Source organism: Cynara cardunculus (genome assembly GCF_001531365.2).
Source record: "Cynara cardunculus var. scolymus isolate 2C chromosome LG 8, CcrdV1, whole genome shotgun sequence".
In the NCBI taxonomy this organism is placed as follows: Eukaryota; Viridiplantae; Streptophyta; class Magnoliopsida; order Asterales; family Asteraceae; genus Cynara; species Cynara cardunculus.
Genome location: NC_037535.1, coordinates 25,771,990 through 25,789,305, shown reverse-complemented (window position 1 = coordinate 25,789,305; position 17,316 = coordinate 25,771,990). Strand labels below are relative to the sequence as shown.

The window sequence follows — 17,316 nt, the reverse complement described above, 5'->3', positions numbered from 1 at the left end:
CTGTTAATCAAGATGGAAGCACCAATTATATCATGAGCAAAATCATCTTATCAAAGAAGTTGATTGGAAATCAGAGAAGATGAAAACACTTAAAGTTGTGGTTTTCGTGGATGTTTGTTGTAAAGGGAGAATTCAGGGCACCAATTGTTCAATACACAAACTGTTTGGTACATACACGAGTGTCAATATCACAAAATGTTTAAAAAGGGATGAACAAAAGAAAAAGAAAAAGAAACCAAATTGTATTCGACTCGTTGAAATAAAAACCTGAGTTTAATAAGAAACATTATATTGAATAGCAATGGGAAAATCTAGTGCATTCTTGGTACAAATCGATATTGAAACAAAATTAGAAATCGTCACTTTAGTAAGTAAAAGTAACAAAATGACCATGTTTCCTTGACTTAACGGGGCAATGATTAGTGGAATCCAATTTGTAACGAAAGTGAACCATGTAATTATCTCGTTTGGAGGACTTGATCCATAATTCTCAATAATTACAGGGGGGAAGTTTGTAATTTACTCTACATAAATAATTTAGGCCTATTGGGCCTTGGGTGAGGTCCAATTCCAAGCCCAGGCCCAGTGGGACATATCATTATTTAGTGTAGTGTTTATAAACTTTATAGTAACCCCCACCCTCCCCAAACCTTTTTCTATTTCAATTTTCTTTCGTCCACCATTATTCTCTGAAAACCCCTGCTCACCACTTCCATGGAAGCTCTTTCTTCAACCTCTCTATTCTTTCCTGCTTTTCAAGAATCATTCCCTAAGCCTGCTTCCTCCCTCGTAATTAACTTATCTCTTCCTAAAACTAAGCTTCTCGCCGCTGTTGCCCGTGAAGTTTCAGGTGACGCCGAAGATGATCAACAACTACATCTTCACAATGTCCTTGATTTTTCTCCTCAACAACCTTCCTCTTCTACTTCTTCGGTATAATTTTTACTTGCATATTTTGTTTTTGCTATTTAGTCGTGTCAATTTGGTATCTGTCAGAAGCTTCCACTGATTTTCGCATGTCCACGCTTCGTTTTATTAAACTTGGTTTACTTGCCTTACTGGTGAAAAAGGGTCGATTGATAGCGGTTTTATCCACCATGAATGTGTAATTTGCCTTTTAAATATCACAACTACGAAGCATTAAAGTAGTTTGAGTTTGGAAGATCATAATTACGAGTAATTAACTTTAAAGGAACAAAATTTAGGGATCAAAAAAATTGGTCAGAAAGTAATAAATCGTTGTTGTAAAGAATCCTGACGCAACACTATTTTAGACCTTAAGTTGTACTCCTTACAAACCGTTCTGTTTGAGTCTCTCTCTAGAAGGTTGGCAGAAAACTATTTTAAATTTATTCATGATTTCATCCGTCCTTCAATTATCGTGTTTTTGGTTGGGTGTTCATTTTGAGAAGCGATAGTTGATGGCCTAGTTCATGAAAAGAGACGCATGTCCTTTTCGCTCGTATGAATTAAGCTATTTATGTCCCTTATCTTATTTTCAAGTTCTTACTTTTTTATTTCCGCATTTTTAGCAAGCTTTATTATTTCTTTTCTCACACTTTGCACAACCGAAACAATCGCTCTGTCAGCATACATCCGACCCCAGACCACACCTTCGGGTGGGACATGCCGGGTTTGTTTGGTTTTTTTTGGTGTAAACAATGGATAAACTTACGATAAATCGATAACGATGAGATGAATGAAAAGCACAAGTTTGATGTGATGTAGCTTATGAATGGACACATCAATGTTTTGATGAAATCTTTCATGTTATGAAGGGCTTGGATAAGAAATCAGATCTTGTGACATCTCCTTCGGAAACACATGGAGTAGGAACTGGAGGAGGCACCAAGGCTGGTCTTTTCAGAACCCCAATATCTGGGGGAGTGCAGAGTGCAACCTCTGTTCATGACTTACCTAGACCAGCCTTGGCAGTCCGCAATCTGATGGAACAGGTATACAAATATTCATAAGCATTTTTTTTGACTTATTATCATGATTTTAGTCATATCATTGACTTTAAATTCAGTTTTTGCATTAGAAAGTTCTAATCTTTTTCGCTATATCTAACTTAAGGCTAGGTTTGCTCACCTGTCTACTTCAATGTCTCGGATGCACCAACGAAGCAAAGGATACCCATTTGGTTCACTAGTAGATTTTGCACCAGATGCAATGGGACGTAAGTTTCCAATTCATTGACCATGATTAGTTGATTAACGTTCATCACTTTCTCTTAGATCTTTTTCACCATGAAATTTTTGTACGAGTAATCATCTGTCTTTCTACACAATCAGTTTTGAAAGACGAAAAGAATCCGACTGTGGTGGTATCACTGTTTCTCTTTATTTTAAGAACCGAGATAAAAGTAACAGTTGACAATATCTTTTGAATTTGATTGAGTTGAAATATTCGAGACTAGAATTCTTACATCTCTTTTCATATTTGATTTCCAGATCCAATATTTTCTTTTTCACACTTGGGTATCCACACAAGAAATCTCTTAGCCGATCCAAGGTGTACATTGGTCGTTCAGGTTAGTATATATTTTGCACTGCACACATGAATGAACTTTAAGATGGTGCCTTCTGCAAATATACCTCTTACTGGTGGTTCTCTTTTCAGATACCTGGATGGAGCGGCTTATCGAATGCAAGGGTTACAATTTTTGGTGATGTTTACCCTCTTGCGGAAGATCAACAGGTGGTTCATCTTCAAACATATAAAACTTTATTTAGGAATTACTGTTATTGATGCTAAGGGTGTGACCAGGGATATGGTTTTTTGTTATCAAAATATATACCCTTGATAATGCGTTCATCTAGTCAATCATATGATTGCCATCTGTTGCAAATTTCTTCTCTCTGGCCCATTATAATTGGTTGGCATGTCAATAGTGTAATTTTGTTTGTGTGGTAAATATTCAACACTGTTGGTGGCATTGTTGGTTTTGTGTTGCAGGAATGGGCACATAAGCAGTATATAGCAAAACATCAACAGGGGCCTTCGCAGCAATGGGGAAACTTTTACTACTTTAGGATGCAGAATATAAGGTTTATTTTCTATGTATAAGCTTATTGCAGTGATTTGCTTTTAGGTTTATTTATTTTAATGGACGGACTTCCATTTTTCGGGAACTCCATTGTTGTCTGCCTTGCACAATTACTTATTGTTGCTTGAGGATATGCAATAACCATTGCAGCTCTTGTGCGTTTTCTGAACTGAAGTAGATCCTTATTGCATTCAAAGCCTTGCATGTACTCTACATGCACACACGTACATATAATATATATATATATATATATATACACACACATATGCATATATGCATATGGATGTAATTACAAGGACCAGTGGAAGCCAACAACACAAGAGATTGAAGCCATAATTTTAACATGGGAAAACCCTCTAAAATAGAGGATTATCTCTTTTGTCTCCAAAGACCACACAGTCCATGAAAGAAACAATGATTAAAGGAGAAATATCGTTCTTGATCTGTAAACCCAAATTACACCTGTTTTTCCAGCAATAAAACTCCCCGAATATTTCCAGCAATAAAACCGCCGCAACATACAAACACAGTCAAGACTAAGTTAATGAGGGTGTTTTAGCCTAATATAATTTGTAATCGGTTGGCTACTTGTTAGTGAGTTGGAAGGTGCTAGAAGGTCCTGGTTAATTGATAACTCTAGTATATATAGTTGTGTCCTGTATTCAGTTTGAAGATATTAATTCCAATTTTCACTCCTCACAAACTTCTCTCATCCATATTACATACAACATGATGCAATGTGAGTCTAGACACCCCCATATATATATGTATGTATATGAGACGTCTCTCCACACCATAATATATAGGGAATACACATGCTTCTGTCCAGGTTCATCAACTCTATTCCATGTCCTCTGAAAACTTTGACCTGCTTATGTTATCAACTTTTTTGTTAGTTTAAACTATATTTATTATGGCTGATTCCAATTATGTTGAATTAAGGGAAAAAAGGTTGACCCCTTGTAATACTATGATCTCTGTGAGCCAACATTCTTATCCCCTGTTTTAGAAGTCAAGAACCTTGTTTGTTATTTCAATATTATCTATGATTATGCTTGTTGAAAGATTATCAAAACCAAGGAATTCACATTGGTATATTTCTTGGAAGCAGTGATATATATTTTATTGGAGGTTTTGGCACTGTTGCTTGGGTTAATGTCAAGGAATATGAAGCTCTTCAACCTGATGAGATTGCTGTTAATGGCGGTGAGCAGAACCTGAAGGTGAGGGTTTGAATTATTGCCAGTTTTATGTTGGTATAATCATTGCCTTTTATATCAGAAGAAATTATTTAAATTCATGGCACAGGAGTTGAATGCTATATTTTCCAAACCCCTAAAAGAACTACTATCGTTGGAGAGTGAAGTGGATGATGCTTCGTTGATATCAATAGACAGCAAGGGGACAGATATTCGTGTGCGTCAAGGTGCACAGGTATGAAACTTATAAGAAACCAGACATTAAATTTGATATATATATATATATATATATATAGGGTCAGGTTCAGGGTACGTGTATACACATGTGCATAGTGTTCAGATGAATGGTTTTCCCTTGAACCTACCTCTCTCTCTCTCTATATATATATATATATCCATCTTTATTTGTTGTATATGGCCTAAACCTCTCGACATCTTTGCAGTTTAACATTCAGAGGTTGGTATTTGAAGAATGGGATGGGATTAAAACGGTGGAGGAAGCGAAAGCAGCACTGTGGAAGTTGATAAAGAGAGGCGGTGTGTACAGGGTGCACAAGTAAGAAAGAAAGGTGGTTTTTAGTTGGGAGGTATAAAAACTTGTCTCCCCTGAATGCTTGTGTTTTACTACAATACAACAACAGTTAACATGGAGACTTAGTTGGGATTTGGATTTGGATTAGGAGTTTTTGTTTTTGATATTTAATAAAACAACAATTTATTTTAATAATATTGGCCTGGAAGAGGGTGTTATGTTTTACATTAATCAAGGGCAGCAGGCAGGAAGTAATCAACAAGAATGGGGATGTGAACCTTGTAAGAGTGAGTATATACCATAAATTGGTTTGGTTGGATGCGAAGATTATTGCATAAATGTTTTATCGATCAAATTCACTTTTTCAATCGAATTCCCATTCTATCTAAAATTTATGCATTCATTCATGTAAACTCGATTTTCAGATTGATAAAAAAAGGAAAAAAATCTTTACTCAAATTGGGTAAGGATCCACGTTTATGTGTAAAGGGATTCTTTTTCTTAATCTGAAAATATGTTTTAAGTATGTGTGTAAGCTCCAAGAATCTTTGGTTCCAAAAGCGGTTAAAAAGTGAATTTGGTTGTAGATATCTACCATTTTGGTAAATTTCCGAGTGAAAGGGTGTGTTTGATACAAAGATAGGGTTGTATTCGACCGAACAAATGAGAGAATGGTCAAAGGTTTTAATTTGACATCTGTAGTTTAGTAATGTTGTTTTATCTTCATGATTTTGTTTGTATTATCTGGTATTTTTTCGCATACCGAATGATTCCTGAATGGTGGCTGAGTAACAATTCATTGTTTCCGAAAAATTGAGATTTAAATTTGGTTTATCCGGGAGGTTTTTAACTAATCAAAACTCACTTTTTATTGGTGATTGGGTTGAGTAAAATGTAAATATTTTACTGATATATGAAGTGCTTGTAAATTTAACTTTCTCATTATCAAACAATTATTTTTGTTAAAAGGTTGTTTGTTTATCTCTTAATAGTTTCATTAAAAGACAATCTTTAAATCGTTAAGAGGTGAATATCATGATAGCTTTTTAACCATTATGTATCAAACTATTCAACAACAAGGAATCACAATGAGTTAAATAACAAATTTTGTTAAATTGTTTATTTAAAATATAAAACAAAAACAAAAACAATAGCTAATACAAACAACGACTGTATTATTTGTATAAAAATTAAAATATATAAAAAAAATAATAGTATTCCCGAATTAGAAAAAAATAACCAAATAAAATATTTTTATTCGATTAGCTTCAATTTAATTGTGTTATTCGGTTACCTTTTAATAAATAAATTATCTAATCTAATATATATATATATATATTTATTTATTTATTTTTGTTGCATCGAAAGTTTTTCAACCATACAGAGACCAAGAGATAAAAAAAAATGTATTTAATAATATAATTAATATGAAGAGGTCAATGATCGAATCTTATAAAAGGGTGAGGAAAGTTCTAGGAATATTTATTCTATTTTGTGGTATATAATTATTATATATTTGAAAGAAAATATAATTAATTTTGAAAGAAAATATAATTAATTTCGAAATCTTAATAATATTTTAAAGTTATGTTAAATTTTTTTCTAGTTTATATAACAAATCAAGATGTTATAAAATAACATAAAATCTATGAAGATCATCGTCTTTTATTTTGAAAGATAACATATATTAATTAACAAAGGAGAAGAAGAAAGATCAAGCTTTTATAACATAAACAAAGATTACACATACACCAATTCGTAAAAAAACGATACAAAACAACCAAAATAAAATGAGGAAGCAACAAACCCAACATTGTTTTTGGTAACCCTAATTATAATTTTGTATTCGGCTTCTTCTCAATTTCAATCTTAAGAAAAAATTATTAGTTGTAACCATTTTTAATCATATGTTAATATAAATCTAGAAAGTGGAATATTAAATACTAATGCTTATATTGTTTCTTCATCATCTCTTTCTCGTTCAAACACAATCCAGATTCCAGAGCTCTAAGCGCATTCTGCAATGGATGGTCCCTTGGGAGTAGGCCAATCCCAGCCGCAACAGCAACAGCAACAGCAACAGCAACAGCAACAGCAACCAGAACAACCACCCCCGGCCAAGGTTGTGGAGAGGCTCAACCCTGCCGTACAACAGCAGCTCAACCTAGAATCCGTCAAGACTAGAGCCATCAGCCTCTTTAAAGCCATCTCTCGCATCCTTGAAGATTTCGATCTCATTGCCCGCACCAATTCCGTACCCAAATGGTTAGTTTCTCCGATTACACATCTTCAATTGAATTCCCACATTATAACCTCTTCTTCGAATCTAACAAAGCTTCAAAGCCCCACATCTTTTGAATTTTAAACTAAAATTTGCTGACCTTTTCTTTGGGTGCACCAGGCAAGATGTACTAGGTCAATTTTCTATGGTAAACCTTGAGCTCTATAACATTGTCGAAGATATTAAGAAGGTTTCAAAGGCTTTTGTTGTTCATCCAAAGAATGTCAATGCTGAAAATGCTGCCAGTAAGAATTTATGTTTCATAAACCAGCATAATCTTGCCCATTCTTTGCATCTTTAAATATAATCTTATGCCTGAGAATCTGGATTGATCTCCTGAATATAATGTCAAAATGCTTTTATATCCCAGGATCCTCGGTGGCATAGTAGTGAAACTTTGTATAGTATCGAAATTGAAGATGAAATTAATGATTTCTACTTCCATTGTAGTTTTGCCTGTTATGATTTCATCAAAACTATTGCCTGAGATAGAAGCGGATGACAATTCCAAGCGAGAGCAGTTACTCTATGCAATGCAGAATCTGTCTGTACCCTCACAGATTGAAAAGTTAAAGGTAATATATATACACACACACACACACAAAGGATCGTGTGAGAATAGGAGTCAAGGTGAGAATGGTAAGAAGGGATCCAGACCCTTGATCACTTTTAATATCACTCCCACCCTATGAATTATGCTTGATACAAGAATTGATCCAATGCATCTCGGTACATCTCATCTTGGTGATCTTCAATTTGGATTGATCCAATGGTGGAGATCCCTTCTCATCATAACTTTCATTCTCACGAGAACCCAACCCTATATATATATATATATATATATATATATATATATATATATATGGTGTTGCTGCATAAATGCGATCACCTTCTATTTCCTATAACCTTTCATATGCACCATTATGTCTTTTGCAGGCTAGAATTGACATGATCGGAGCAGCTTGTGAAAGTGCTGAAAAAGTCATTGCTGATACTCGGAAAACCTACTTTGGCACTCGACAGGGGCCCACGAATATCCTGACTTTAGATAAGGCACAAGCTGCAAAGATTCAGGAACAGGAAAATTTATTGAGACATGCTGTTAATCATGGACAAGGTGTTCCTTTAGAGTGCTACTCCTGATAATTTTTCCTATAGCAATTAATGCTTTCATTCATCTCTTTACCGCTCCTCAAGTTCCTGCGTTCTCTCAATTGTAATATGCGACTTGAGACTCTTATGGCATTATTTCTTCTGTTGCACCTGAATTGGTGGTCATTGAGTTTAATATCCTAAGACAGGTTTGACTCATCAACGCTTTAGAATGTTGCAGATTGGTGTTCTTATGTGAGATAACCTACATTTGAGTTGTGACTTAACCAACACATTGATATGATTAGTTGAGATATAGAACACGCCTCACTCATTCGAACTCTCTACGTTAACGCCCATGCCAAATTGTATTATTCGTGAATAATTTGTTCCTATTCTGACTTGATGAATCTTCAGTTAATAATTTTGTGGTATGCCACTCTCCTGAAGATTTAGAGCACAGTTGCATAGTTTTGGGTTGGAGTTAAGTCACTGATTAATCTAAGCACTTAAAGAATTTTGATTATGTAGTAGTTTAGGGAACATAACTAAATATTTTCCATTTATACAATCACAAAGTAAAAAGAGATGAGCTTCATGATGTCTGAAAGAGGATGATGCTGCATAAATATGCATGGAATTGTATGAGAAACTTTGCACTAATTGAGCATGGTTTCGTACTTGTTAGGTGCCTTGTGAAGAGGACTTTATTAAGCTCACTTGGTTAGAAAACTCATCCCAGCATTTGTGCTACATAATCCTTACACGTTGGATGGCTAGAATGGTTATTTTTATGACAATAACTCACGTTAAATAGATATATCAATAATAACTACTACCCACATGAAAAAGGAGCTTTTAGAATAATAAATCATGTGAAGGAGCTACTTGTCATTCTTGTGCTTGTACTTCTATGATTTATGATGATCTTTTTTTTTACAATAATAAAATGTGAGAGAAAGAAAGTCATATCTAGTTGTTGTAAACTATAAAGTTGCAAGTGCTTCCATTTTTCATCCGGCCCTCGATCAGGATTGTTGGTTTGAGATCCCATAATTTATTCTTCTTGTAGGCTTGCGTATACCCATGGACCAAAGACAGATCACATCAGCACTTCCTGCTCATCTGGTGGATGTGCTCCCAGTAGGTGACAGTGTCCAGACTATTTCTGAGTCATCTGGTATGCACTTCAAAAACAAAGGATTGATAAAGCTGTAGGGTACTATCGAGCGTCCATCCTCTTGACAATAAGGTGTTGTTTCTTTTAACAGGAATGTACCTGAAGAATACTCCTCCCATGTCTTCAAATGCTGTAAACAACCAAGGAACGTTGTTGCAGGTTAGATAATCCTAAATTCCTAATGTCATTGAGGGAAGAAAGTTTCGTTACCATTTGCCATGTCCAAATAAATTCATAAGTAGAGCTGGTTTGCAATTTAGTTCTATTTCTAATTTCTTTCTTACTTTTATGTGTCATTCATGCTTTCATCTCCTTGTTATGGGTATGATTTTCTTTGTTCTTTTTCTGTTTGAAATTATTCACATCAGGATTTTCTTTCAACAACTCATTTAACAAAAACTATAAGGCATCTCAACGTTGAATTGTAAATTTGCAATGCTCCCTCCTTTGTAGGCTTCAAAAACTTTCAGCAATTAGATTGTGATTATGGTCACAGGAACTTTACTCGGCTCAAAAGGGTACTGACATAAGTTCCTAGACTTTAGAGGTTGAGACAAACAGCTTATGTAAGAGATGTTATTTATTTTCCATCATTGCATATTGGAACAAGGGAATTTATATCGTGATATAAGGTTCTTGCCAATGTGCTTGTAGTTGGTTATATCATCATTTCTCTTGATATCTGATCTATCTTTCTCAGCCTTCAACTTCTTTCAGCAGGCCTTTGAGTGCTTCCAAGGGATATATCCTGACTTCATCACTGTTCAACTCTAGCTCTCATATGTGCTTAGACAGTTAGACTTCACTAAGTTTCCACTGCGATTCTATGATGGTTCTTGAAGAGCATCTTCTTCTCTTCCGCCAATGGTTTAGTTTCTATTCACCATATTTTTCCTGAAGACTTTGTTTAATATGTTACTATTGAGATCATACAGAAAATGTAATAGTAGAGTACCAAGCTTCTAGCATTTTAAGCTGCCTTATTTGATTGATATAATGACCTTAGGAAGCTATTATCCCTGTCTAAATCTTGATACAGCCAGAGCTCAAGCAGGTGTCTTGGAGTCCCACAATGTCTAGACTTGGACCATTTCTCCTCTGTATACGTTGGAACCTCCCTTCTCTCCTCAAGGACTCTTTTGGAGAGTAATCTGATTGGGTTCCACATATTCTCACATGGTATCTGAGCCAAGGTCTACCTCTCTAGGGACTCGACACTTTTGGCAATCAATATTTATATAGCCCCCTCTTGACCCTTTCACACAATCAGTGCCCGTCTAGCCTCCTTTGAAAGGGATGTGTTGGAGTCCCACATCGGCTAGACTTGGACCATTTCTCCTCTATAGATGTTGGAACCTCCCTTCTCTCCTCAAGGGCTCTTAATCTGATGGGGTTTCACATATTTTTAGGAGGTGTATGCTTTCTTTATTATCATTCTTTGTTTCTTCACCAATAAGGTCCATCATCTCTACTCCTTCCCCTGCCAATCTTTTCCCACTATAGCAAACAACATGTTATAAAAATATTCTGGTATCATCATTTTTCCTTGTAATATATGTCTGTTTCTGTCTTTCTGATGCTGATTGGTTTCAACATTCAGCATTCATTTTCAAGAGATGATCTTTGCACTTGCATCTTTTCTCATTCAGTTCCATTTCCATTTAACAATTTTGTCTTGGTGTTGTACATGATAATTATAAAATAGGCTTCTGGTGGACAACTCGTAGGAAGACCAGCTGCTTCCCCTTCTGGTGCCACTGGGGCATCATCCTTCGATAACACAACAACATCTCCGCTGCCATATGCAAACTCACCTAGGTCTGCCACAAACATGATGAATACACCTTCTCCGCAACAACAAACTCAGCAACAACACCAGCAGCAACAGCACCAACAACAAAGGCAGAGGTTGATGCAGTTACCACAGCATCAGCAGCAAATCCTCGCTCAGCAGCTTAGGCAATCTCCGATGACTGGGCTAGGGCAGGTATTGTTACACTATTCAATTTGTATGATCAAGGTTTTAAAAGGCGGAATCGGGCCTCGAGGTGGTCCGAAGCGTAAGCCCCAAGGGGGAAATGTATACACACCAAAATATGTATATATACTACAAAAATATATATACATTTATATAAAACATACATATAATATTAAATTACTAAGAGACGTTGGTTCAGTGGTTCTTGACAGAGGAAAGAGTGAAACTGTGAGATAGGCTGAGAGGGTGTGGAAAAATTGGTTTGCTAGGAGGAAGAGGAAGGGTCAAAGTGAAACCACACTTTTTGATTGAGAGGAGAAAGTACTAGCTTTTTGTGTTTTAAAATATTAAAAGTACACATTGGAGCCATTGGGCTTTGACTTTTAGGTTTTTAAAATAAAAAATAACACACTATAAAGAGAAGTCCTATTTCTGCCATAAAACTTATAAAAAGCCAAAAAACCATTACCAAAGCATATCATCCGAGGCATACGCCTCGACACCCCCTCACGCCTCATTGAACCAAGGTGTAGGCCTTGTCCAGGGTCCAAAAGGCGCCGTGTCAGGTGTGTTTTTGGGTCGCCTCTCCTCGAGGCGTAAGCCTCAAACGATTTTTAAAACCATGAGTATGATCAGGAATCGCTGCATTGGAGACGTTGCATCATTTTTTTTTGTATCATATACTGTCTGTACAGTTGAATTGAATCATATCATGCTTTTGTGTACAAAAACAAATATGAGCTCCTATCTACTTAACCTATGAATCTTTATCTCATCCATACATACCAGGACATGATTTCTAAGTCCGAAATCTCTTTCTTAGATGTAACTTGTAAGTTGCACTTCTCTCAAGAAACGAAAATCAGCATTTATCATAGTTAGTATTTGGAAAATTGTTGAAAGAGTGATACCCAATGGACTCTATGCATGGAATACAACTTGGGGCTACTTGTAAGTCATTCCTTTAAATTCTTCTCACTGAGGCTAGCATTGTAAAGACCATTGGCTTCCGGTTGCCGTTAGAATTATGTGAATTATGTATCTTTGACTTGAGGAGTTACACTAGATAGATTTAACTGTATATATATATATAGCTATAATGTAATCATTTGATACACGCAGAACCAGTTGTCACAATTGCATGATTTGCAGGGTCAGGCTCAACAGAAATATCAGGTGAGAATATTATGTCTTTCGGTTAATATTTTTTATTACATTTGTTCATTCATGTACAACATTTCTAGTAAATTACACAGCCACATAAGTATATAGGCTATTAAAACAAATCTGTGTCTTGTAACATAATAGTTACATGTGTTCATCTCGATGTTTGGAAGGACTCTTTGCGATCTTGTAGGAACGTAGGTTCTTTGCATACACTTCAATCATGCATTTATCACCCAGGTCGACACTCCATGTTTAAATATAAGCTGTTCAATGATCAAAAGTGTGATATAACTCGGAAGAGTGTAATCGGTTGTTGCTATCCTGGCGGAAGTTGTTAGTAATGCTGCAAGATCGGTGCTATTTAGTTGAGTTTATCTCTACGGTTGTTCTCTTTTCAACCTAAGCTATCAAAAATTAGAAAGGCTACCTATTTGAAATAAGCTATCAATCTAAGTCAAGACTTAGAACTTACACACGTAGACCAAACATTTCCATGTGGAAAATGATACTTGGTTCCTTACTATTTTACGACTTGTTAAAGACTATAACACAAGAGAGTGTATACTTGCTTAACTTGTTGCTGTTTTTTGTGCATATACAAACATCCTGAGGTCTAAGAATCTCGTGAACTAGTTTTTGGCACTATTACCAGAAATCAAATCCGGGTCACCCGCGTGATAGGCGGAAATACTTACCACTATACTACGTCTTGAGGTCTAAGAATCTTTTCCTTGTAGTATAGTGGTAAGTATTCCCACCTGTCACGTGGATGATCCATGTTCAATCCCTGACAACGACATCAAAAACTTGTTTAGTAGGTTTAAAAGCTAAAACACTTTTGTATGCACAGAAAAGTTAGTAATAAGTTCACACAACAGTACAGGCATGAACTCTTGTTCTATCATATTTAACCGGTAGTAAAATGGTAAGAAACAAGTATCGTATTCCACGGGTAAAAGTTGTGCTTTATGCATGTGAGTTTCCATCTTGACTTGGATTGATAACTTATTTCAAAAAGGTTGGTATTCTGTTTTCAGACGACTTAGGCTGAAAAGAGAATAAGCAGTAAGAACAATACAACATTGAAGATTGCTCAATAGAATTTTGCAGTACTTATGATGCTACAGATTAGCCAAGAGAGATTTGAGGGATTGATATACATCAAAGCACTTAGCTTAAGGTAAGATAGTATGGATGGAATGATGCTATCCATGTTCCAGAAGTTTGAATGTTCCACTTCTTTTTGGAGTTCTGACTGGTTCCATTTTCATGCCTACAACAATTCATTTTGCTTATAACAATTTCTTGGGGCATAATAGCATGATTACTTATTCTGGGCATACCAGGATGATTAATTAATGACAATCATGCTAATTACTAAAGAAATAATATCCATTCCTTGGTAATTAGCCAAGGAAAGGCAATTATGCAATTTCTTTAGCCAATTATATTCTTTATTAATTAGGAGTTATGCTTAATTTGAGGAGAAACCGTTGGATTTAGATTAAGATTAGGGAGAGAATCTTGCCTTTCTAACATAAGCTATTTTGTTATCCAATCATTGTTTTTGTTAAATAAGTGTTTGGGTTCTAATATGATTTAGCGAATGTAAGCATAGTATCGAGCTTCGCTTTCCCCCTGTATTGATTTCTAGTTTTCTCCCCAGCACATCACTTGCATGTTTAAATGGTAACTTAATTTATTCTTACTGTAATTATCATTCTTTCTTCTCAGCTACATGGTCAAAATCAAATGCAATTTTCTCAGTCGTTGGGGGCCCAGCAATTCCAGGGCAGACAGCTACCATCTGGAGCTATTCAGCATGGCATTGCACAAAGTCAATTGAACCAAGGAAACCAGCTGACTCGTCATTTGAACCAGATGTCTAGCACTGCCAATAGTGCTCTGTTTAATGCTGCACAGGCTACACCAAATAACCAGATGGTCAGTTATTAGTTTCACATTTTGTTTAATCTTTTGCTTTTCACTATGGGTGTTTGAGGATTGTTCTCGACCTTTTATGAATATCATCCGTCAATTCTCATCATTTTTTATGAAACAAGGCCCCACCCTTTGTACTACTCTTAGAAAGATAATCATCTAATGCTACTTGTTAAACACAAATCTTGGTGTCTATTGATACAATTCCCGAGTTTTTTGTTTCACAAGTTGTTTAGCAATCTGCCCTCCAACCACCCTCACCAAAAACAAACAAAATCTAAATAGCACCTCAGGAGAGTAACAATATCATGATGTATGTTGTCGTGTTAGCTTTCTAATGGCTTAAGTACATTATCCCAATATAACTGTCGCTATTGTCCAATGTCAGATTTCGAATATGACGGCTATGATGCCATCACAATCACTTCTGCCTCGGATGCAGGTTAGCTTCTTCATAGCTTCCACTGCCTGGTTATATTTGCATGGGAGATTGACTGAAATAGCCAATGCCATCAACCAAATTCACTTTTTAGTCGCTCTTCAAACCATCTTCACAAATAGCCGGTCTTCACGCATTTGCATAAAGATTGATTTCTAGGAAAAGAAACAAAAAAAAATCCCTACGTAAAAATTTGAATTCTTGCGCAAAAAAACTTTTTTCTTTTTTTAATCTGAAAATCGAGTTTACGCTTTGGCTAAAATGGAAATTCAATTGAAAAAGTGGCTAAGAAGTGAAGTTGGTTGGGGAGATTGGCTATTTTGGTCAATTTCCCTATTCGAGTTGATCATGATAATTGGAAGCATTTTTTCCGTTCTGCAAACTTGCTTCAGATCCTCATCTTGATCCCCATCATTTTAAAATACCCTCTTTTAATTTCTCGACCTTGGTAGCATGGTCTTGTAGAGATCTCCTAGATAGCTTTTCCATTCAATCGTATTTTGCTTATATGAGCTTCTCTTGCTCGTTTTCAATTACATAATCTACCAAGTTGTATTCTGTGTTTTCTAATGGTCTTGTTTTTGTTTATGAATGGCAGTTTGGATTATCTGGTGCCAACCGCACTCTTGGTTCCCAAAATCTTAACGATCAGGGTACATTTAATCCTTCTTTCAAGTTTGCATATAATCTTGTTGGTAGCTTGTTTGATAATCATTTTTGTTCGACAGTGTTCAACATGGGAGCAGCCAATCCTACTACCATGTTGCCTATACAACAGCAGCAGCAGCAGCAGCAGCAACAAGGTGGTTTTGGAAACATGCAACAAAACACCCAGAATCTACAACCTGGTATGGTACCCATGCAGCAGAACCCACAACAGAACCATAATAACTTCCAACAACATAGACAAAACCAACAGTGATCCTAGGCCTGACTTCTGTTGTACAATTTGAATTTTGTTTGTTTCTTTGTTTTTTACATAACAATTATGTGATTGTAACTAAAGTTTCTTTCTGGTGATTAGAAAATAATCTATATTTTAATGATTTCAAATGTCTAAACCCCATTTAAACAAACCAAACTGCGAGCCGCGGTTTGGCATCAACTGACCAAACCAGACCAAAAAAATGTGGACTCGTTTGACCTATCTAGTTTGAGGCTTTAAAATATGAATAAATATAATCTAAGAACTTTAACATCCTAAATTTTTTTAATGGGTAAAATCAGTAAATAACATAACAAAAGTATAAAAAATCCGTAACTTAATAATAATAAATTAGACCTTAAGCTAATTCTTGCCTTTAGCTTACTGCTAATTAGCTATTTTCTGTAAATAATATATCATTTATTTTATAATTTTATAAGTTTTAACCATATGTATATAGTCGTATGGTTTGTCTTTATGAAAATCGAATAGAAACTTTAAAAATTTATATGTAAATTCTTAATTTTCATTTTATCTATATTTTCATAGAATATATCATTAATCATTCTACAACTTTAAAAATTCAAAAAATAATCCATCATTTTTTTGAGACTTTAAAACTTAAAAAGTAACTAATCAATTCTTATTTAAATTTTTGAATATTCAAATAATAATTTCATCAGTTTTCAACAATTTCTAAAAATTCAGATAATAATTCGTCATTTTTAATTAAAAATTCAAATATAAGTTATTTTAAAGTGTATTATGTTTTTTTTATAAAAAAACAATATTGTTATAATAAAAATATATAGAAAATAAATTTTGAAAACATAAGCTTAGAGGTCAATCAAAGCAAGCTTACAACAGAGCAAAAATATCGTCAAACATCGATATAACAAACCACACTTCCACCAAGCTACATGGTTTTGTTTCATTGCATGCGTTGAAGTTAATCTTCAAATAATTTGAGCGGTCAAAAGATCTTGGCTTAGTTTCAGGAAACTATAAATGTCAAATTGCGTACATGTTACGTGTTACCATGTGCACATGAACAAACATATTATTTCAATGGAGGCCAGTCTATTCCACTTGAATCGATTGACGGATTTTTGAGGAAACTTGATTTATCACCGTGTATATCCGTGGAAGATGGTGATATTTGTTGTGATGATGAAGTGCAAATGTTTACTGAGAAATTCAAAAAACAGTTGAGATCAATGAAGTCCAATTTTATAAGAAAAATAAGGGAGATAATCGCGCCTTGGACAACTCGTATTTGTGAATCGACTGTTCATACAATAACTCGTGGTCATCCCTCATTGAAGAGTAAGGTTGTCAAAAAAAGTCGTGTCAACCCACCAACTCAAGAACCTCATAGACATAGTTGTCCAGCCGCCATGAAGATGAATGACCATCTATTCGATATGATTTAATGGAAGAGTTAAACATGTACAAGATAAAATATCTTGAGTTGTATGACATTGAACTATGACATCGACTTTATAACTCTTTGAACTTCTTTGAGCTAGACTC

General features: G+C 35.1%; 2 protein-coding genes across 2 annotated transcripts; both read left to right on the top strand.

The window, feature by feature from the left end:
* Nucleotides 1–661: 661 nt before the first annotated feature.
* On the top strand, nucleotides 662–5,093 carry LOC112516396. Its single transcript, XM_025123411.1, has 9 exons — nucleotides 662–933; nucleotides 1,779–1,955; nucleotides 2,077–2,179; nucleotides 2,454–2,533; nucleotides 2,623–2,700; nucleotides 2,959–3,050; nucleotides 4,161–4,272; nucleotides 4,358–4,483; nucleotides 4,692–5,093. The coding sequence occupies exons 1-9, from the start codon at nucleotides 715–717 to the stop codon at nucleotides 4,806–4,808; spliced, it is 1,104 nt and encodes a 367-aa protein (XP_024979179.1). The 5' UTR covers nucleotides 662–714; the 3' UTR covers nucleotides 4,809–5,093.
* A 1,672-nt stretch (nucleotides 5,094–6,765) lies between these two features.
* LOC112516892 (mediator of RNA polymerase II transcription subunit 8) lies at nucleotides 6,766–15,885 on the top strand. The gene is made up of 12 exons (XM_025124138.1): nucleotides 6,766–7,045; nucleotides 7,182–7,306; nucleotides 7,512–7,636; nucleotides 7,998–8,178; nucleotides 9,226–9,333; nucleotides 9,425–9,492; nucleotides 11,039–11,320; nucleotides 12,434–12,487; nucleotides 14,213–14,422; nucleotides 14,808–14,861; nucleotides 15,457–15,511; nucleotides 15,587–15,885. The coding sequence occupies exons 1-12, from the start codon at nucleotides 6,804–6,806 to the stop codon at nucleotides 15,778–15,780; spliced, it is 1,698 nt and encodes a 565-aa protein (XP_024979906.1). The 5' UTR covers nucleotides 6,766–6,803; the 3' UTR covers nucleotides 15,781–15,885.
* Nucleotides 15,886–17,316: the final 1,431 nt, after the last annotated feature.